This window comes from Canis lupus, chromosome 9, assembly GCF_003254725.2.
Source record: "Canis lupus dingo isolate Sandy chromosome 9, ASM325472v2, whole genome shotgun sequence".
Lineage (NCBI taxonomy): Eukaryota > Metazoa > Chordata > Mammalia > Carnivora > Canidae > Canis > Canis lupus.
This window is the reverse complement of record NC_064251.1, coordinates 42,917,895-42,940,896: the sequence shown is the minus strand read 5'-3', so window position 1 is coordinate 42,940,896 and position 23,002 is coordinate 42,917,895. Positions and strand designations below refer to the sequence as shown.

Sequence of the window (23,002 nt, the reverse complement as noted above, 5' to 3'; positions counted from 1 at the left end):
AGTGTAGGTGAGCCCGGCGGCGAAGAGGGACGCGCGCCGCCGGGCCCGGAGGAGTTAGGTGACGTCACCTCCAGGAGGACTCGCTTTTTCATTAATGAAACCGGCCGGCGCGGGCGCATGCGCGGCAGGCCCCCTTCCCTCTCGCTTCCCCCTCCCCTTTCCCAGCCGCGCTCTCAATCTCTAGCTCGCTCGCTCGCTCTCCCTCTCCCCGGGCCGTGGAAAGGATCCCACTTCCGGTGGGGTGTCATGGCGGCGTCTCGGACTGTGATGGCTGAGGGGAGACGGCGCTAGTGGGGAGAGCGACCAAGAGGCCCCCTCCCCTCCCCGGGTCCCCCTCCCCCGCCCCCCTTCCCCCTGCCTCCTCGCCAACGCCCCCCTCCCCAGTCCCCCTCCCGGCTGGGCGCAGGCCCCCCATCCCCACCCCCGTGGGAACGTCGGGAGCCCGCACTGCTCAGACCCTCTCCTCGCCTCTGCCCTCACCTCGGCCCCCGCTCCCCGCCCTCTTCCCGGCCCTGGGCGCCGGCCGGCCGGTCCCTCCGCCGCCCCCCGGCCGCGGGGAGGACATGGCCGCGCACAGGCCGGTGGAATGGGTCCAGGCCGTGGTCAGCCGCTTCGACGAGCAGGTAACGGGCCCGTGGCGGGCGGGAGGTGGGAGCGGGGTGGGGGCGGGGTGGGGGCGGAGTGGGTGAGGGGAGGAAGGAGCAGCCGCCTCCCCCGCGGCTGCCGGGGGCTCGGGAGGAAGGGAAGGGAAGGGAAAGGAAGGGAAGGGAAGGGGGGAACCGGAGGGGGTGGCCTCGGGGGGAGGTGCGGGAAGGAGGGGACGGCTGGTAGCTCGGACTCCCCTTCCCTCCGAAGTCGGGGGGTGGGGCCTTTTCCCTGACCACCCCTCCGACCCTCCGACCCTCCGACCCTCCATCCCCTTTATCCCAGCCCTTCCGCTGGCTAATGAGGATGAGTGACCTGGGGGCGCTTTCAGGGGCTCTCCATCTGGATTTAATCATTCCTCCCCCTTACTTTTTTTCTTTTTTTTTTGAACGGAGGTGGTAACGTCTAGGGGTTCTCCTTACCTCAGTGGACCTCCGAAGTGGGGGTGAGTAACGGAAGGAACCCCCAGGCTTGCCTTGTGTACCCCCCGGAGGAGAACGATAACATCCCGCCCCTCCCCCAGTTCCTTCAGCTTCCTCTCTTGGACGGGGAAGAGTAGAGGAGAGCAGGGAAAGCACAGGTCTTCTTACTTTCTGCTCCCCTGTCTCTGCCTACCCCGAGAGCTCCAAGTGCATACCGCACATCTTTTTGGTACCCCGTATGGGCGTCCCCCCCCCGCATATACTGATGAGACCAGACTGGCGTTTACTTTGCCGTTGTAGTAGAAACCGTGGTTCTCGTTTCCCTTTTGCTTCCGAGATATCTTTCCCTTTTTTTTTTTTCCTTCCTTGATAATTGCAGTCTTCCCCTTTATTTTGCCAGCGGTCTGAGAATGTAAATATGGCTCTCTTGAGTGAGAATCTTGGGGAGTGAAGGGAGAAGGGTGAGAGGAAAAGTGGGAAACTGCATTCGAGTCCCTGACAACAGAGAGCAAGGACAGCTGGGATGTGGTCCTGGAACCAATAATTCTCCTAGTATTTTGTTGTTGTTTTCAACTCTCACCTCTTGGTTGACAAGAGAACTTTCATTGAGAATATTTGGGGTGGGAAAAAAAAAGTTTCATAGCTTGGGGAGGTGCCTTTTTATTGCCTGAGCTTCACACACTGAATCCTGGGGCGGATCAGAATGAATGCACACGAAGCCTTTTGTCAGTGGGAATTAGTTTGTGTTGTTGTAGGTAGTTGGGGATGGCTTAAAGGGATGCTTTTTGCAGCTGCAGCTCTACCCTTGGGCTTCCTGTGATGAGGAACTGTTTAAGATTGAATCAATCTATTTTGTTTACTGGATACAATCGTGGGAGCTGAATGGAGCAGGGAGGAGGGCTCCACTTTTATCGGATCCACAAACATTTCCTTACAGGAGTCATAGTGTTTCTGACCTACCTGAAAGATATTTGGGAATAGAGAGCAGGATTAAAAAGAAATTGGAGAAGAAAAGACATAGATAAAATAGAATTACACAACTGTCAGGGGCGTGCAGGAGTTGTTACGCCCATCCTTCTGTTTCCAGACCAAAAGGCATCTAAGCCAAGTGTACTACTAATCTGAGGAAGTAAAATGTTACTGCATATATTGGCTTGTGTTATTGATAGGGCATTAGATTAAAAACTTGATAGAAAAGACTTTCTCTGTGTAATCTTGAAAAAGAATTTAAAAGGCACATGGAAGAACCCCAAAGCTGAAGCTTGTGGACGGCATAATCTGGATGCAGGAATTTGAAGGAGTCACACCATTGCTATTCTCTGATTTTTTTATTGAATATTTTTTTCCCTCAGTTAATTTTGAACTTTATTTCTTCTAACCTGTTGATCTCTAGGCTTATTAACGTACAAAAAAGATAGTCTTCTAAATTTTGAAAGAAGAATGATGTTGATTATATGCCCAGTAACACAAGTAAATATTTCCTTCTTTTTGTCTCAAGTGTTAAAAGACCTCAGGCCTTATTGTTTGCCTTGTTATGAATATTGTGGGATCAAACTTGCCACCATCTGTTAAAAATTAAGAACAGTAGAGTTTTAAACGGAAGCATTTTTGAAAAAATATATTCCTTATGTTGTAATTAAGAGAAAGATAGATAGAGCAAATTATTCCTCACATTTTTCTCTTACAAGGTTAGAGCCCCCTGACTTTGCAATACAAAAGTATAAGGGTTTTCACTGTTTAATATAAGGTACTTATCTATATACCTTAACTTACTATTGAAGTAATAAATGTTAGATTCAAATTAGAGTTTAGCTTGAGGTTGGAAAGTGAGAAAACTGAGGCACAGAAATATTAAATGACTTTCCAAGGTCATATGGCAGACCTAATAACAAGAGCCTCAGTATGAAACATATCCTGCTGCACAATCAGGATATTTTTTTCTGGAAAGTATCTCATAGAATTTGTTTTAATAACCCATTAAGTATAGTTAAGAGGGAAGAGTTTACATTTATATTGAGGGGAAAAAAAGCTCTACGTGTAGTGAGGGGTATTTGTATAAGAGTCTTAAATGTTTTAGCTATTTTTAAAGTTTTAGATTTTGGATATATTTTCTATACTTTGTTTCACTGGGTCTAGAGGGATTCAGGATGCTTTTTATTACAGCTAAGACACGTGTATGTTGAGCCAGAAAGCATGTGCAAGTCTAAAATAACAACTGTTTATGACTGAATTGATGTTTTGGTTGGCCTTCTAATATTTATGGTGATTAAAGCAGAAATGCATTGCAAGCTACTACTGATAATGTTTTGTACTCTGATGGGTATTGCTTGGCAACTTGATGCTGTAGACCCAGTTAAAAGAAGTGTAGACCCAGTTAAAAGAAGTGTAGACCCAGTTAAAAGAAGCGGTAATATTCCATCTTGATGTTTTGATTTTTAGTCCTTATTTCCAAGTGAGTAAAGTGAAATTGCTGTAACCTGCTAGTATTGCACCTAAATGTAGTATTTATGGCCTAAGGTGAATAGTTCTTAACCAATTTAAAAAATAATTATCTCCTAGATTAGGGAGATGGCAGTTGAAAAGGTGGAAGGCCAGAAAGCTGAATGAATGTATTAGTTAGATCTGCTTCTCCTTAACCTACCTTTATGATTCTGAATAGTAAGTTTCTGAATTGAAGTTGGCAAATTTAGGTGTGTAACTCTAAATTGTGGCCTATTAGGTTTCTTAATGAATTAGAGAAAACCTTTTTACATGCCCCACCTAGCTGTGTGTGCCCAGAGCTAGTTCTGTGGGACTTTGTTTCTCTCACTTGCTCTCTTTTTAAGATTTACTTATTTTTTGAGAGAGCAAATGAGAGCTGGGGAGGGGACAGAGGAGAGGGAGAGAATCTCAAGCAGACTGGATGCTGAGTGTGGAGCCTGACTCGGGGCTTGTTCTTACCATCCTGAGATCATTTCCTGAGGTGAAATCAAGAGTCAGACACTCAACTGAATGAGCCACCCAGGCACCCCAGTAGCACTTTGTTTCTGAAAGGGCATACAAGAAAGCTGTGGTTATTTGAAGTTTCTTTTTTTTCCCTTAGGAAATTGAAAAAGTATCTCCAAATGATTTATCATAAATACATTCATTTAAGCATTTTCCATGCCTGATCAAGTTAAAAGAGTATATAACACCTCCTCCCATTTTGAAGAACATATTAGAGAATAAAGTCTGACTTTTGATTTGAAATGATAGCATATTAGTTATTGTACACTGAATGCTAATTGGAATGTCCTTTGAATATGTGGTATAAAATGCACGCAGTAAGGGCGTCTGGGTGGCTTAGTGATTGAGTATCTGCTTCAGTTCAGGTTGTGATCCTGGGGTCTTGGGATTGAGTCTTGCGTTGAGCCTGCTTCTCTCTCTGCCTATGTCTCTGCCTCTCTCTTTCTCTGTCTCTCATGAATAAATAAATAAAATCTTAAAAAAAAAATGCATGCAGTATAAAATGATCGGCAAGGGATGCCTGGGTGCCAGTTAAGCTCTGACTCTTGATTTTGGCTCAGGTCATTATCTCAGGGTCCTGGGATTGAGCCCCATGTCTGGTTCCATATTCATTGGGAGTCTGCTTGAAGATTCTCTCTCTCTCTGTCCTGCCCCTCCTGCTGCCCCTCTCATGTGCACATACACATGTGCTTTTTCTCTCATAAATAAATGAATCTTTAAAAAAAAATGATTGGCAAGTATCTTTGGGGTTATAAACCACATGTTAATGGCTAAATAGATTTATAAAACTTTGAAGCTGTTTTGGATTAAGAAAAAAATCTCCTAGCCTAGCCTTGTTCTGTCATTTTTATAGGGCCTTAAAAGTAGTTGAATATGAACACTCTTTTGGTGAGGAAAAAAAGGCTTGTTCTTTATTCTGGAACTCATTTTTAGTTATTATTTTTTAAGATTTTATTTATTCGAGCTTGAAAAAGAGCACGAATGGTGGGGGAAGGGGCAGAGAGAGCAGGAGAAACAGGCTCTCTGCTGGGCAAGAAGCCCAGGTGGAGTTCAATCCCAGGACCCCAGGATCATGACCAAAGGCAGATATTTAACTGACTGAGTCCCACCTAGGCACCCCTGGAACTTGTATTTTTAAAAAAAATTTCTTTCCACGGGTCCTCAATTAGTTCTCTGTGCTCCCTCATTCCTCCTACCTTGTCTAGCATCTTACTTAATTTTTCTTTATGTGAGTGCCTTCCTTTTTGCTTTCAAACTTACTAAGATTTCTTTTCTCAAACATTTACTTGGTCCTGTAGCTTTCTCTCAGTGGATCATTCTTTTTTTCTTTTTGTTGCCAGATACCTGCTGCCTCTACTGTTTATCCACCCAGTTCCTTTATAGCTGAAAACTAGCTTCTGCCACTGCTTTCCTTTTGGATTGTTGCTTTCTTGAAAGTGATTCCTTCTGGCAAAACATAGTGGTTTTTCTCGGCGGTAGTATTCTATAGTACTCTATTACTTCTGGAATACCATACACAGTGTGTATGCTTGCAGATCCTTATATATTGATGTGCTCCTTGATCCTTGAACAGATTTGCTTTCTCTGTCATACTATGCTGCCTATTACTGAACTGGGGTTCCTGACTGGAGTCTGAGTTTTATTTTTCTATTTACTACTTCTATCTTTATGCTAGCCATTAGATCTCTCTGGATCCTAGATTTTCCTCATCTATCGGAAAAGAATCAACTAGAAAATCTCTAAGGTTCTCTATCTAGTTTAAATATTCAATGATTTTAATATTTTAACAGCCTCTCCCATGCCATAACAGTCCATTGGGAGCTGACTCCACTTAATTTACCAAACTATTTCTCATTATGCCTCAGCATGTACCTATGTCCCAGACAGGTTGGCTCACTCTTCTGTATACATCATGCTTATTCCTGCCTCTCAGCTTTTGTTGACGGCAGCCCTTGCCTGCATGCTTTCGTTCCTCCTTTGTGCTTTTAAAATTCCTGTCTGTCCTTCAATGTGCAGCTCAAGCTTCATTTTCCCCATGAGGTCTTTCCGGATTAAACTCATTGCTGTCTCACTTCTTGGTGCGCTTGTCACCTGGGGTTTCTCCCCTCAGGAGGGTTGGTTGAACACAGCTTAATATTTGCTCTTCTCTTTTTGTCAAATAGAGTGTAAACTTTCTAAAAAGCAAGAAGTCTCTGTTAGAATTCTCATAAAGTGACTCCAGGGTCCAGCATAGTTAGGAGCATATAGTATGTCATTAATGGAATGTTTTGTATATGATTCCTGGTTGAAAGATTGATTGGCCAAAAAAAAAAAAAAAAGGTTGATTGGCTAAAGGGAGTGGTGATTTTGGCTTTTAAATGGAAATAAGTGAATTTTAATGTAGTGTTTATAATAACCTAGATCTTATAAGTTAAATGATATTTTAACCACGAAGTTTTTTTTTTTTTTTTTTTTTTTTATGAGAGATAGCTTTGAGGAACTTCTGCCTATTTATATTTCTTCCCACAGAGCTAACATATTTTTTGAATCAAGTTTCAGATCTGATTAAAACTACCTTTGTGGTCTTGGATTTGTCACTTACTTTTAGTGGTAAGTCTCTACATAAGGAAATGTTTTGCAGTACTCTGCTAGGATAATGAATGCAAAGCGCTTTGAAAAATCTGAAAGTATTTAAATGTAAGATTTACACATTGTCTTTACAGCTTATGGACTATTGTGTTTTCACTAAATAAGGGAGATTGGTCTCTGGATATTCCCCCCCCAAACGTACCTTGGCTGATGATATACATGCCTTAGTGTAGCATTCATTGACATGTACTGAGTGCATCCTTATGTAGTATAACATGGATGTCTACAATTGATTTTTCTTGCTTTATCATTTAATTTGTAGCAAATAAAAAAAATAATTTGTAGCAAATATATGGCACCTCAAGTTTGGGACATTTAATATAAAAGCTGTCGTAAGATAGTGTGAATTTAGCCAGCAATATTGTTACATTTGATTTTAAATATTCCTACACTGTTTAAAAAAAAGATTTTATTTATTTATTTGAGAGAGAGACAGAGGCAGAAGGAGAAAGAGAAGCAGAAGCAGACTCCCCACTGAGCAGGGAGTCTGACACAGGGCTCCATCTCGGGACCCCAGGATTGCAACCTGAGCCGAAGGCAGATGCTCAACCACTGAGCCACCTAGGCGCCCCTATTCCTACACTTTTGACATTTTGAACAATAGGAAATTAGGTTCTTATATCCGCTTCCTCCTATTTTTATTCTTATTTTTTGATGTCTTTAGCATGGGGAATTTTGTCCTTACAGAAAAGGTTAGTGATCTATTGCAATATCATAGTGCCTTATTCTTACATCTTTTTTCTTTGGATTACTCAGACTGCAATGGGGAATTTTTGTTTTAGTCTTCAAATTTGGTGTTTTGGGGCTCTATGTAGACTCTGTTTTGTTGCATTTTAACAAAATGCTTCTAAGGGTGAGCAGTGTATTAACTAAGAACATGTGTTTTGCAGATGTGTTCCTTCAGCTCCAGTATATTCTTCATATGGGGGTTATGTATGTATATCAGACAAGGGACAAGAGGTAGAAGAAGGCTTGTGTGTGTGTGTGTGTGTTTGTTTTTTTTTTTTTTAAAGAAAGTTTAAGGAGGAGAATATTCCATAGAAGAAATAGAAGGGGAGGTTTGTGGTCAGCTTAAACTGTTAAAAGGCTTAGAATCAATATTGAAGTAGAATATGGGCATCTTAAGCTCTTTTTTGCAGAGGATTGACTTGTATTTATAAAAGCATTGGCTTTTTTTAAAATCTGACTTCTCTTATAATACTCCATTTTCTGCAGGTGAAGAGGGAAAGATGAGAGTTTGTTTTGACCTTAAAGAATAGAAAAGTTAAGGTGTTTTATGTTGTAGTGACTGAATTTAAGGTTTCAGCAATCTGTAAAATTCTATATTGTATTAGGTGCCAGAACCTCAGTAAACAGAGCACTCTGAGAGGTAATGCTGAAGAAAATTTTAACAGTATAGAATATAAATAACTGGAATTGGTAGTGCCCTCATTAAAGTCTCTCAAGGTGCATGCAGTAGACTGCCTATCTGACCACTTCAAATGTCCTACGCCATTGATTATATATATATATATATATATATATATATATATATATATATTTACATTCTTTAGTTCTCTGAGAGCGGCTTTTGAGCCATTGACTTTATCATCAAAAGAGCTGTTGAGACAAAGCCCCAAGCTAATATGGAATCCCATCCTATTATTATGAGGAATTGGAATTATTCTCTAAACCTTTACATAATTTTTTAAAAGATTTTATTTGTTTATTCATGAGAGACACACAGAGAGAGAGAGAGAGAGAGAGAGAGAGAGAGGCACAGACACAGACAGAGGGAGAAAGCAAGCTCAATGCAGGGAGCCCGATGTGGGACTCGATCCCAGGTCTCCACGATCACACCCTAGGCCGAAGGCGGCGCTACACTGCTGAGCCACCCGGGATGCCCTACATATTTTTTTACTATAAATGGCACTGATTACTTTGCAGTAGCAATACTTTGAGGTGCAAACTTCAGATTGCCTATTTTCTTTAAACCACAGGTTGGCTGTCTTTTAGTTTGGTTTATGGTTGCCACTTACAGTCTATAAGCTATAGCTTTTGAGTGTCTATCCTATTGAATTTCAGAGAACTTGTACTGCTGAAATCCTTTCCCTCTTCACTTCATGTCCCTGAAGCAGGGTAGTATATCTAGTGCAAGAGGCATGAAGTTAATTGAGTAAATAGCAGAACTTTTAGAAATATATTTTAAAGATTTTTTTACCTAACTTTTTTTTAAAGATTTATTTATTTATTTATTTATTTATTTATTTATTTATTTATTTTAAAGATTTTATTTATTTACTCATAGAGACAGAGAGAGAGAGGCAGAGACCCAGGCAGAGGGAGAAGCAGGCTCCATGCAGAGAGCCCGACGTGGGACTTGATCCAGGGTCTCCAGGATCACGCCCTGGGCTGCAGGCGGCGCTAAACTGCTACGCCACCAGGGCTACCCCAGATTTTATTTATTTATTCATGAAAGACACAGAGAGAGGCAGAGACATAGGCAGAGGGAGAAGCAGGCTCCCTAGCAGGAGCCTGATGCTCAACTAGATCCCAGGACTTGGGGATAATGCCCTGAGCCTAAGGCAGACATTCAACCACTGAGCCACCCAGGTGTCCCAGCCTAACTTATCTTTAATCATAGTTATATACCCAGGTAGTGACCTTGTAGGCTATTACCATTCATAATAATCTCAAGTGACCCTTTTCACTTTAAATGTTGACAGCTTTCCTTGGGTAGTCTTCAAATAATTTAGGCATGAAAAAACAACCACCTCAGATTTGTGATGGCAGTAAACTAGGTATTAAAAAAACAAAACTTTTTACGGTACAGCTTTCAGGGTGGCCTTGGACCTGTCACTTCACTGAACTTCAGATTTTTATGTTTTTATGTTTCCATCTGTAAAATGGGTATAATACCTACCTACTCATATCATGGGCTTGTTCATTGTCTTAGGTGTGAATCTTTTACATGAAAGAAAGCTGTAAATAGTCATAAAAATGTATTACTGTGATCTTCATCCTGCGCAGTATTTTTTCTTTTCTTTCTTTCTTTTTTTTTTTTTTTTGCGCAGTACTTTTTCTATACCATCTTTATAGTTTGAGGATTATTATATAGTTTGGTATTATATTATTATTACTCTGCATGAGGAAAAATAAAACTAGAGATGCAGAGCAACTTGTTCACAATCCTATGACATGTAATTAATTGAGTTTAAACTAGAGTGTGGGTGTTAATCCTTAGAGCAGTAACTTTTCAATAAATAGAGCTTTACAAAGGAGGTCTAAATTTTTTAACAGCACAAATATGTAAAGTGAGGAATGTATTATTGCTTCTTCACTCAAAGATGAGTTGTTAACATTTTACCTTTTACATTCACATGAGCATATCTGGAAATCTTTTAACATATCTTGTCATGTGTTGGACATAACTAGATATACATTTTAAACATTGTATCTTTGATTTTATTTATTTATCGTTTTTAAAAGATTTATTTTTATCATTTTAAAATATTTTAGTCATGAGAGACAGAGAGAGAGAGGCAGAGACATAGGCAGAGGGAGAAGCAGACTCCCTATGGGGAACCTGGTGTGGGACTCGATCCTAGGACCCCAGGATCACGACCTGAATCAAAGGCAAGAAGCTCAACCACTGAACCACCCAGGTGCCCATTATTTATCATTCTTCTTTTCACCATATCAAAGCTTCTTTGACTGTTAGAAGTTTTAAAATTGTCTCCTCTCCCATTTTTTAAAGATTTATTTATTTATTTATTAGAGAGAGAGTGTGTGCATGCAAAAAAGCATGGGGGGTGGTGAGCAGAGGAAGAAGGACAAGCAGACTGACTCCATGCTGAATTCTGAGCCTGATGCTGGGCTCCATCTAACAACTCTGAGATCATGACCTGTGCCAAAAGTCAAGAGTTGAGGTGTCCCAAAATTGTTCCCCTTTTATTTAGTTTTATAGTATTGCATTATACTCACTGCAGATTCTTAGGTGAGGAGAGTTGAATTCTGAAGGAGAGGATAGAATTTGTTAGAATACTGACAATGTACAATTATAAATTTGAGATTATTTATTTGATTTTTTTTATCTTGGCATTTTATTTTCCAGTTTTGTAAAATTGATTTTTTTACTCTAAGAACATTCCATTAAGGATTTGATTAATTTTGAGGCAACTCTTTAAACTTTGGTAGTATTTGAGTACTTTATTCTATTGGATTCCTAGATATTTGTTTTTCTTTTCTTTTTTTACTTGCTATATCAATTTTTTTTTTTTATCTCCCTCTCCCCCCACAACATCTCTCAAACCATCTAGATTTTTGGAGTATCTTTTTAACTTTGTTCTTAGCTCAGGGCTGGGAAAGTATTTTTCTTTTATAACTCCAGGCAGGTCTTCCTTTTGGGTAATGGACTGGAGGTCAGGGAGGTGGGAGAAGCATTTGTATTTCCTTTTATGTTTCAGTTTTTGGCCTCTGATAACTGAACTTGCAAGTAGAGAATGGAAGAAGTAGGCGGTTTTGTTTTTTGGTCAAGTGTTGGCAACAAAGCACAATGAAGACCTGTGCTTTGGTTTCTGCCCTGACTCAACTGCCTTGTGATACGTAAATCTAAATTCTGAGTTGTTTCATTATTTGTAAGATGGGAGAAATAGGTTCTGACAGTCTGAAAGTCTTATAATTCTTAAAATGGATTTATTTTTATTTTTTAGAGCCAGTCTTCTGACTAAAGATATCATTCTTATTACTGATTGGTTAGTCACAGATCCTTAGAATAACCTGAAATTATTTAAATCCACTTCTGTAATAGCCTTGGCAGATAATTGTCCAACTTCTATTTGGACATTTATTAAAAAAAATACAGTAGTAATTCTTGTTCATTGTAGAAATACAACAAGTTATAGGCACACACAATGAATAAAAGTCATTTATAATACCACACCTCAGAGAGAACCACATTTAAAATTTGAGTATATAATGAAGTGTGACAATTCTGAAATCAGGCTGTCTGGGTTTGAATTCTTGGGCTCCACTTTTCCACTCTTTCCTAGCCCTTGGCCAACTTCCTTAAGCTTCAGTTTCTTCACTTGTAGAGTCAATAAAAGTACCTAATTCTCAGAGGTGGTTGTGAGATTTTAAACTAGGAAGTACTTGTAAAGCATGTGGCACAGTTTCTTGCACATGGAAGGAGCTCAGTAAATGTTAGCGACTGTTATTGTTAGGTTATTGAAATTGAATGAGATACGCTGTTTTATTATCTGCTCTTTTAACATACCAACATAATGTGAACATTTGCGCATTTGATTACATTTTCTTTAACAGTACTTAAAAATTTTGAGTAATTTTAATTTTTCTTAATACTTTAGAAATTTTTAAATTTTCTCTGTTGACCATGTTAAATTTTCTCTGTTGAATATAATCAGAAAAACCACCAGTAACAAAGTAAATATTACTTGATAAAATATGACTAGGATATATTAATATACAAAGTTATAATCTCAATTTCTAGCACTAAAAGGTAAATGTATAAGTAGGACCTGAATGAAATGAATGCTAAAGTATAAGGGCTTGTTACGGTGCCTTTAGCCACCTAGGTGAGAGTAGACCATGACTGGTATACAAGAGCAGTCTCCTTGTTGGGTGTATTGATTTTAGAGTTTTCAAGGATGGTTATGTGGTTGTACCACACATAATTTAACCAGTCCAATTAAAGAGATTAGGTTAAATCTTTTTTTTTTTTTAAAGATTTTATTTATTCATGAGAGACACACATACAGAGAGAGAGATTGAGAGAGGCAGAGACACAGACAGAGGGAGAAGCAGGCTCCATGCAGGGAGCCTGATGTGGGACTTGATCACGGGTCTGCAGGATCAGGCTCTGGGCTGAAGGCGGTACTAAACCACTGAGCCACCCACTGAGCCCCCAGGGGCTGCCCAGAGATTAGGTTAAATCTTTTATCTTTTCTTATCTGTTATTATACTATGATATGCAAATTTTGAAACATGATATGCAATTTTATTTTGCCCTCTGGGTGACCCAGGGATACTAAATCTCAAGGTAACCCATTCCATTAGTAAAATTATAATTGTTAGAAACTCAAATGAACCTTATCTATCGTATTTGATCAATAAACATTTAAGCACCTACTATTTGTGATACATGCTGAGCATTGTGGTACATGCTAGGATAATAAAGACAAAATATGGCTCTTGGTCTCAAGATATCTGAAGTCTGGTAAGGGAGAAAGACAATAAGAAAATTAGGGTAAATATTATGATAGATGCCTAGAGAACAATGGGTGCATGTAAGAGGAGCATTTATTTTATTGTATTTTTCTATCAATCAATCAAGTAGGCTCCACACTCCAGTGTAGGGCCTAAACTCACAACTCTGAGATCAAGAGTCAGATGCTCTGCCCACTGAGGGAGCCAGGTACGCCTGAGGAGCAAATTTAGACTGGGCAGTCATGGAGAGCTTGTCAGGGAAAGTGAAGCCTAAACTGGATTGTGACTCTTATAGGGTTTTGTATGCCATACAGAAATGTTTAAATTCCCTTTTGAAGGCTTTGGGCAAATAGACTTATCCTTATGTGAGAGAGGTTGGAGAATATAATAAAGGGAAATGATGGAATGAAGTACCATAGGATGTAGAAGAAAATAGGGATCTTAAATTCAGATAGTGGAATTAGAGACTGAGATGGTAGAGAAGGAATGAATGGGTTTAATTTATCATAGCTGTTGGAATAAATGAGAATGGGTGCAGTTTAAGGACACTTAGCAATACAGGGCAATTATCAAGGACTCAGTTGAATTTGGAGACCATATCTTTATTTGGGTGGTGGTCACTAGAATTAAGATCAAGGAAGGTTAAAGATCAGATGTTGGATAGGTGGTCCACCTTAATATTGAAGTCAATTAGATTAATGTCAGATTTAGCAAACAGGATGTCCAGTTAAATATGAATTTCAGGGGCACTTGGGTGGCTCAGTCAGTTAAGTGTCCAACTCTTGGTTTTGGCTCAGATCATGATCTCAGGGTGGTGAGAATGAGCCATGGGCTCCATGCTCAGCGTGGGGCCTGCTTAAGATTCTCTGCCTCGCTCTCTCCCTCCACCCTCCCTCCTGCTTGTATGTGCTTGTATGCTCTCCCTGACTTTTCTTTTTTAGAAAGAGAGAGACAGGGAGAGGGAGAGCGAGAATTCTTTTTTTTTTTTTTTTAATTTTATTTCTTTATTCATGACACAGAGAGGCAGAGACATAGGCAGAAGGAGAAGCAGACTCCCTATGGGGAGCCTGATGTGGGACTTTTTTCTTTTTTTTTTAAAAGATTTTATTTATTCATGAGAGACACACAGAGAGGCACAGACACAGGCAGAGGGAGAAGCAGGCTCCATGCAGGGAGCCCGACGTGGGACTCGATCCCGGGTCTCCAGGATCACACCCTGGGTGGAAGGCAGGCACTAAACCTCTAAGCCACCTAGGGATTCCCGAGAGCGAGAATTCTAAGCAGGCTCCATGTGCAGTGCGGAGCCTGATGCCAGGTTAGATCTCACAACCCTGAGATCATGACCTGAACCAAAATCAAGAGTCGGTTGCTTAACTACCTCCAAAATAAATAAATAAAAAATATCTTTAAAAAAGAAATGTAGGGATGCCTGGGTGGCTCAGCAGTTGAGCATCTGCCTTTGGCTCAGGGCATGATCCTGGGAACCAGGATCAAGTCCTACATTGGGCTCCCTGCAAGGAGCCTGCTTCTCCCTCTGCCTGTGTCTCTGCCTCTCTCTGCGTCTCTCATGAATAAATAAATAAGACCTTTAAAAAAAAGAAATGTAAATTTCAAATAAATAACAGATAAATGTTTAAGTATTTCACAAGCTTTTTTTTTTTTTTTTTTAAAGATTTTATTTATTCATGAGAGACATAGAGAGAGGCAGAGGCACAGGCAGAGGGAGAAGCAGGCCCCATGCGGGGAGCCTTATGCGGGACTTGATCCCAGGATTCCAGGATCACGCCCTGGGCCAAAGGCAGGTGCCAATCCGCTGAGCTACCCAAGGATCCCGGTATTTCACAAGTATTGATGGGATATATTTATACTAAAAAAAAGAATTACTCATGTTTATTTGAAATTCAGATTTAATTGCAAGTCCAGTATTATCAGGTAACACTAACCTGGATGATACCCAGATGGTGATGGATCTCAGGTAGAGGAGAAACTGAGCCAGGAGCCAAATTGTTTTGATGATTAGGGAAAATATCTAGAAAGTTGGTAGGTGACTATGACAAGGTTATGATTTTTTTTATAAATTTATTTTTTTATTGGTGTTCAATTTGCCAACATATAGAATAACACCCAGTGCTCATCCCGTCAAGTGCCCACCTCAGTGCCCGTCACCCAGTCACCCCCACCCCCCACCCACCTCCCCTTCCACCACCCCTAGTTCGTTTCCCAGAGTTAGGAGTCTTTCATGTTCTGTCTCCCTTTCTGATATTTCCCACTCATTTTTCTCCTCTCCCCTTTATTCCCGTTCACTATTTTTTATATTCCCCAAATGAATGAGACCATATGTTTGTCCTTCTCCGATTGACTTACTTCACTCAGCATAATACCCTCCAGTTCCATCCACGTCGAAGCAAATGGTGGGTATTTGTCGTTTCTAATGGCTGAGTAATATTCCATTGTATACATAAACCACATCTTCTTTATCCATTCATCTTTCGATGGACACCGAGGCTCCTTCCACAGTTTGGCTATTGTGGACATTGCTGCTAGAAACATCGGGGTGCAGGTGTCCCTGCGTTTCGTTGCATCTGCATTTTTGGGGTAAATCCCCAGCAGTGCAATTGCTGGGTCATAGGGCAGATCTATTTTTAACTCTTTGAGGAACCTCCACACAGTTTTCCAGAGTGGCTGCACCAGTTTACATTCCCACCAAAAGTGCAGGAGGGTTCTCCCTTCCTCTACATGCTCTCCAACATTTGTGGTTTCCTGCCTAGTTAATGTTCCCCATTCTCACTGGTGTGAGGTGGTATCTCATTGTGGTTTTGATTTGTATTTCTCTGATGGCAAGTGATGAGGAGTATTTTCTCATGTACATGTTGGCCATGTCTATGTCTTCCTCTGTGAGATTTCTGTTCATGTCTTTTGCCCATTTCATGATTGGATTGTTTGTTTCTTTGCTGTTGAGTTTATTTATTTATTTTAAAGATTTTATTGGGATCCCTAGGTGGCGCAGCGGTTTGGCGCCTGCCTTTGGCCCAGGGCGCGATCTTGGAGACCCGGGATCAAATCCCACATCAGGCTCCCGGTGCATGGAGCCTGCTTCTCCCTCTGCCTCTCTCTCTCTCTCTCTCTCTGTGACTATCATAAATAAATAAAAAGTAAAAAAAAAAAAAAAGATTTTATTTATTTACTCATGAGAGACACAGAGAGGCTGAGACACAGGCAGAGGGAGAAGCAGGCTCCATGCAAGGAGCCCGATGTGGGACCCGATCCCGGGTCCCCAGGATCACACCCTGGGCTTCAGGCGGCGCTAAACCACTGCGCCACCGGGGCTGCCCTGCTGTTGAGTTTAATAAGTTCTTTATAGATCTTGGAAACTAGCCCTTTATCTGATACGTCATTTGCAAATATCTTCTCCCATTCTGTAGGTTGTCTTTGAGTTTTGTTGAGGGTATCTTTTGCTGTGCAAAAGCTTCTTATCTTGATAAAGTCCCAATAGTTCATTTTTAAGGTTATGATTTTAATTGAAGTGTAGTTGACATACAATATTATGTTAGTTTCAGGTGTATAACATACTGATTTGACATTTACATACATTATGAAATGATCACTATAAGTCTAGTTACATAGTTATTACAATATTATTGACTTTATTCCCTATGCTGTACTTTACATCCACAAGACTTATTTTGTAACTGAAAGTATGTACCTCAATTCCCTTCACCTGTTTTGCCCATCCCCCTACTCCACTCCCCTCTGGCAATCCCCAGTTTGTTCTGTTTCTGTTTTGTTTGTTCATTTGTTTTGTTTTTTAGATTCCTCATACAAGTGGGATTGTATGGTATTTGTCAGTCTGACTTATTTCCTGTAGCTTAATACCCTTTTAGGTCCATCTATGTTGTCATAAATGATACAATGATAGTACTCAGGTATATCATTTTTTATCCTTTTTCTCAGTATTCTTGTATATGAGGGTGCTATGTGAGATTAAAAAAAAATAAATGGCTTAAAAAAGGCAGAACATCAGGTACACTATGTTTTTGGTATTCATGTGATTACCAGTGTCGTAAACCTGTCAAAGAACTTTATGTATGTATGTATGTATGTATTTATTTATTTATTATTTTTATTATTTTTATTTTTTTAATTATTTTTAAAAGCTTTTATTTCTTTATTCATGAGAGAGAGAGAGATAGAAGCAGAGACACAGACAGAGGAGAAGTAGACTCCATGCAGGAAGCCTGATGTGGGACTCAATCCTGGGACTCCAGGATCACGCCCTGGGCCGAAGGCAGGCGCCAAACCATTGAGCCACCTAGGGATCCCCGACCCGTCAAAGAGTATTAATCGGAATGTGTGCGCATGTGTGTTTTTTAAAATTTTTTTATGAAAAGTTTCGAACAAACACAAAAGTAGAGAGATGATTTTAAATGAATCCCCATGTACCCATTACCCAGTTTCTACTCAGATTTTTCATCCATACTCCTATTCATTTCTTGCCCAGGACCTCTCCATTATGAAGCAATCCTGCTTACCATTTCAGGCTTACTTATTCCTTTTTTTTTTTTCTTTTTAAGGTTTATTTATTTATTTATTTATTCATGATAGAGAGAGAGAGAGAGAGAGAGGCAGAAACACAGGCAGAGGGAGAAGCAGGCTCCATGCAGGGAGCCCGATGCGGGACTCCAGGATTGTGCCCTGGGCCAAAGACAGGCGCTAAACCGCTGAGCCACCCAGGGATCCCCGGCTTACTTATTCCTAACTTATGCTGATTTTAAGAGCTTGTGATATAAAAATAGTACTCACTTAGGAATTAGAAAACTTCAATTTGAGTCCTTACTTTCTGAGTAGTGAGTTAAGCTGGATAAATCAAGCTGTCTTGAACTCTAGATTCTTAATATATTGAAAGGAGCATGGACTGTGGAGGGGAAATAAGGCTACTTCCCCTATTTCACAGGGCTGTGTGTGAATCAAAAATATGAGGTAAGATGAGAGATAATATATGTGAAGGTACTTTGTTTTTTTTTTTTTTTTTTGTTTGTTTTTTAAAGGATGCCTGCTTTTTTTATTTTTTATTTATTTATGATAGTTACAGAGAGAGAGAGAGGGAGGCAGAGACACAGGCAGAGGGAGAAGCAGGCTCCATGCACCGGGAGCCCGATGTGGGATTCGATTCCGGGTCTCCGGGATCACACCCTGGGCCAAAGGCAGGCGCCAAACTGCTGCGCTACCCAGGGATCCCGTGAAGGTACTTTGTAAACTCACTTTATACATGTAACATTTCATTCTTGTTAGTAAATGGTGCTTCCTTCTGTAAGGGCTTTAAAGTCATCTGCATAATAATCAGTCTTAGAATTATCTCGTGGTTGATATTAAATTCATTCTGTAGTCCTGAAATCACATTTTCACCTTGGCCCACCTCTGTGTTTTGACAATTGAAGCAACATTTTCTCATTCCCAGTCTGGCACCTTTCTGTTTTTCCTGAGTTCTTAAAGTTCATTTTCACTGACAGTGTTTCCCTTATCATATTTGTAAATTTTTTAAAAAAGATTTTATTTATTTATTCATGGGAGACACAGAGAGAGAGGCAGAGACACAGGCAGAGGGAGAAGCAGGCTCCATGCAGGAAGCCTGATGCGGGACCGATATTGGTACTCCAGGATCATGGATCTGCCCTGGGCCAAAGGCAGACACTCAACTGCTGAGCCACCCAGGCATCCCTGTTTGTAAATTTTAATGAATTAATCCAATTTCTTAGATTAATTCAGATAGACTTAAATTCAGATAAAACAGATGGATGGGGTCTTTATGCTCTAAGAGTTCTGATGGCTCTTAACAATGCTGTTTTTCAAATGTGAAGATTGTTTTATTTTTTGGTAGAACAATTAGAGTAAAATTGAATTGAATAGTTGTGTTTTTATCCCCTCTTACTATTATACTATATACTCTGATTGGTGGTTCTTGTCCTTCCTCCTTAAATTTTAATATATTTTCAAAAGCTGTTAAATGTTTTTTTTTAACATTTTTTCTTTAAAATATTTATTCTGAACTTTCAACTCTTTTATACTCCTCTATCAATTTGTCTATTGGATATAGTGTATATTCTTTCTTAAATGTCCTTATCAATATTGAACTTAGGAGAGGGAAGAAGAGGAATAACTGGTATAGGGCCTTGATTTATGTAGAAATGCCAGCTTTATCAGATCACTTAAGACTCATGTTAAAAGTATAGATTTCCCGGTCCCACTGAACATCTGATTTGCTAGAGGTATGGACAGTGGGGTTGCATTTAAAAAATCTCTCCCAAGTTATTTTGATGTAAAGCTGGGTTTATGAATCCCTGCTGTATGATATGCGGGGAGACTTCAGCTTATGGGCAGTATTTAGGGGGTCATAGTATACTCCTCTATAACACCACAACAAGTAGAAAGAAACTGGATGAACTTTGAAAGTCATACTATAAAAAATACTGGAGGGGTGTAGAAATAATGAGGACTAGGTGAATTAAAATTGAAGAGGTTGAAGAGCCCTTTGTAGGTAGGTAAGAAGAGAATTGATGACATTTGCTGATTCTGAACACAGGCTGGAGAAAAAGGATGAACCAAAGGTGAAATGAGTCTTACTAAAACTGCAGCATAGCACTGACAGTTCAATTCCTGAATGGATTAAAATGATCAGCCCCTATTATCCCTTTTGACTAATGGAGTAAATGGCGAACTCTCAGGGGGAAGATATGTTGTAGAGTTTCTGAGATTCTTTCATTTATAATATCCAGGACACAATGAACTAAAAAATTTAAAGGTGGAAAACTGATTCCTAATCAAGAAGAAAAATAAAGTAATTCCAAATAGCAGACTGAGACTTTAAAGTAACTATAACATGCTAAAGAAAATGTAGGAAAGGATAGACAAATGGATGAAAAGTTGAAGAATTTCTATAGAGAATTGGAATCCGGGACACCTGGGTGGCTCAGTGGTTGAACATCTGCCTTTGGCTCAGAGCGTGATCCTGGGATCCCGGCCGAGTGCCCCATTGGGATCCCTGTGGGGAGCCTGCTTATCCCTCTGCTTATGTCTCTGACTCTCTGTCTCTCTCTCTCTGTCTCTCATGAATAAATAAATAAATCTTAAAAAAGAATTGGAATCCATGGAAAGGAATTAAATAGATATCCTAGGAATAAAAAACATAACATTGGTTGCTTAACATCTTTCATTTAAATGTTAATTAGAAAACTTTAGTGCAGGACTCTAGGACCTTGCTCTGCCTCTTGCCCTACTCTTCATTTTTCTAAAAAAAAAAAAAAAAAAAGGGAAAACAGGCCAATTGAATATATATTACTTATGTACATGAATAGACTACATCTGTCTTGTTCACTGCTGTATTTCTAGGGATTAGTACAGTGTGTGATACATTAAAAACAAAAACCCCAGGAAAACAAAAAGCCCCATGTATCTAAACTTATTCATTGGATGGATTTAATAGGCTAAATATAACCAAAGACAAGATTAAAGACCTCTTAGGCAAGTCAGTGGAAAATATCCAGTTTGGAGCCCAGGAAGGATAAAGAAGGGAAAAAGTGGAACAGAATTTGATAGGGCAGCCCCAGAGGCTCAGCAGTTTAGCGCTGCCTTCGGCCCAGGGCCTGATCCTGGAGACCTGGGATCAAGTCCCACATCAGGCTCCCTGCATGGAGCCTGCTTCTCCCTCTGCCTGTGTCTCTGCCTCTCTCTCTCTCTCTCTCTGTCTCTCATGAATAAATAAATAAAATCTTAAAAAAAAAAGAGCTTAAGAGATATGTGGAACACTAGTAAAAAGTTGAATAATGTATAACTGGAGACCCAGATGAGAGAAGAGAGATTAATGTCGGAGCAGATATTTGAAAAGATAGTGGTAAGACATTTTCCAAAATTGATGAAACACATCAACCTATAGATTCAAATAGTTTAGCAAACTCCAAGTGGGATAAATACAAAGAAGTACCCTTATGCACATCTTAATTGAACTATTGAATACTAGAGACAAGAGAAATTCTTAAAAGCAACCAGAAAGGGAAAAAAAGACACTACTTTCAAAGGAACAATAGTATAGCTGATAGCTGACTTTGAACACAATTGTAGAAACTGGAAAATAATGGAAAGACATTTTTCGTATCAAAAGAAAAAAACTTACAAGTTAGAATTCTATTCCCAGCAGAGAGATCCTTCAGAAATGAAGGTGAAATAAAGACATATTTAGATAAACAGATGCTGAGAGAATTAATCACCAGCGAATTACTCTGTAAGAACTCTAAAGAAAGTTCTTTAGGCAGAAGAGAAATGGCTCAAGTGAAGGGTAAAACTATAGGAAATTATGAAGAGCACCTAATTGGCTGTTAAAATTAGTAAAATATACAATATGAATCAATATCAAAAGTCCTTTTTCCACACCCTTTAGAAACTTTATTGGAACTTTTTAGGAATTTATTATTCTAGAATAATAGTATTTGTATAGCTTTATTAAGGTAAACTTGCCACATACTAAATAAACTGCACATATTTAAAATGTACAATTTGATGAGTTTTGGTATACTTCTAAGTCAGTCAGTAACATCACCATAGTTAAGATAATGCACAGCTATGTGGCCCACAAAGCTTTCTCCAGCCCCCCTAGTCCATTTCTACATCTCATCCCTAGGCAACCATTGAGCTGTTTTGCCCAGTGGATATATCACAAATTGTTTTTTCATTCATCTCTTGATAGGTATTTGAGTTGCTCCAGTTTTTAGTTATTACAAATAGAGCTGTCTTGAAGGTTCATGTGCACAACTTTGTGTAGATATATTACTTTTATTTCTCTTAAGTAAATGTGAAGGAATAGAATGTTTGGGTCATATGGTAGGTGTGTGTTTAACTTTTTTAGAAGCTGCCAATCTTTGTTTTCCAAAGTGATTATACCATTTTACAGCGGTATAAGAGAGTTCCATTTGCTTCATATCCTTGCAACACTTATTTTCCTTGAAAATTTTTTTATTTACAGCCAACCCAGGAGGTGTGAAGTGGCATATCATTATGGTTTTGATTTGCATTTCCCTAATGACTAATGATATTGAACATCTTTTCATGTGTTTATTTACTGTCTGAATATTTTCTTTGATGGAATGTATACTTAAACTTTTGCCCATTTTTTAAAAAAATTGAGGGTTTTTATTACTGAGTTTTGAGAGTTTATAGTATATGTTGAATACAAGTCTTTTATGAGCTATGTGATTTGCAAATATTTTCTCCTCGTTTCTGGCTTGTTTTTTTGTTTACTTTTCAGTCTTTTGAGAGCAGATGTTCTTTCTTTTGCTGAAGTCCAAATTGTCAATTTTTCTAAAGAGGAAAAGGATTGTGTTTCTGATGGTATATTGAAGAAACTTTTGTCTAGCTCAAGGTCACAAAGGTTTCTCCCCTTTGTTTCCTTCTAGAAATTTTATTACTTTAGATTTTACGCTTAGATCTTTGACTCACTTTTAGTTAATTTTTGTATTTGGTGTGATTCTTTTTTATTTTTTTAATTTTTTAATTTTTTAATTTTTTTATTTGGTGTGGTTCTATATGGCTATTGTTTTGTCAATCCACATGATGTTGAGTAATGAATCCTTATAGTAAAATTTGAAATCACTCATTGTAAATTCTTTAACTTTGTTCTGCTTTCTCAAGAATGTTTTAGCTAGCGTAGATCTATGTACAATTTGGGATGAGTTTGTCAATTTCTATTTTAAAAAACTTATTTTGATATGGATTGTGAATCTGTATATCTGATTGGGAGGATTGTGATTTTAACAGGTATTAGTTTTGATTTCAATTTTTGATTATTGCTAATATATAGAAATATATTGATTTTTTAAAAAGATTTATTTATTTGTTTATTTATTTATGATAGAGAGAGAGGCAGAGACACAGACAGAGGGAGAAGCAGGCTCCATGCCGGGAGCCCGATACGGCACTCGATCCCGGGACTCCAGAATCGCGCCCTGGGCCAAAGGCAGGCGCTAAACCGCTGAGCCACCCAGGGATCCCCTCTTCTTTGTTTTTAGTGAGGCTATAGCTTTTTCGTTTTTATAAGGACAATTTTTTTCTTAAGATTTTATTTATTCATGAGA

The 23,002-nt window shown here is 39.2% G+C and overlaps 1 protein-coding gene across 9 annotated transcripts in view; it reads left to right on the top strand.

Annotated features, from left to right (window-relative positions):
* The first annotated feature begins 265 nt into the window (after positions 1 to 265).
* NF1 (neurofibromin 1) overlaps positions 266 to 23,002 on the top strand; it is a 274,304-nt gene continuing 251,567 nt past the window's right edge. For 8 of the 9 annotated variants that reach the window (XM_049114227.1, XM_025476459.2, XM_025476457.2 and 5 more), the window contains exon 1: positions 266 to 623. In XM_049114227.1, the coding sequence (XP_048970184.1) occupies positions 564 to 623 (60 nt within the window). In that variant the 5' untranslated portion in view covers positions 266 to 563. Of the gene's footprint in view, positions 624 to 1,040; positions 1,091 to 23,002 lie in introns of all 9 variants that reach the window. The other variant, XM_049114229.1, reaches the window with a different exon arrangement.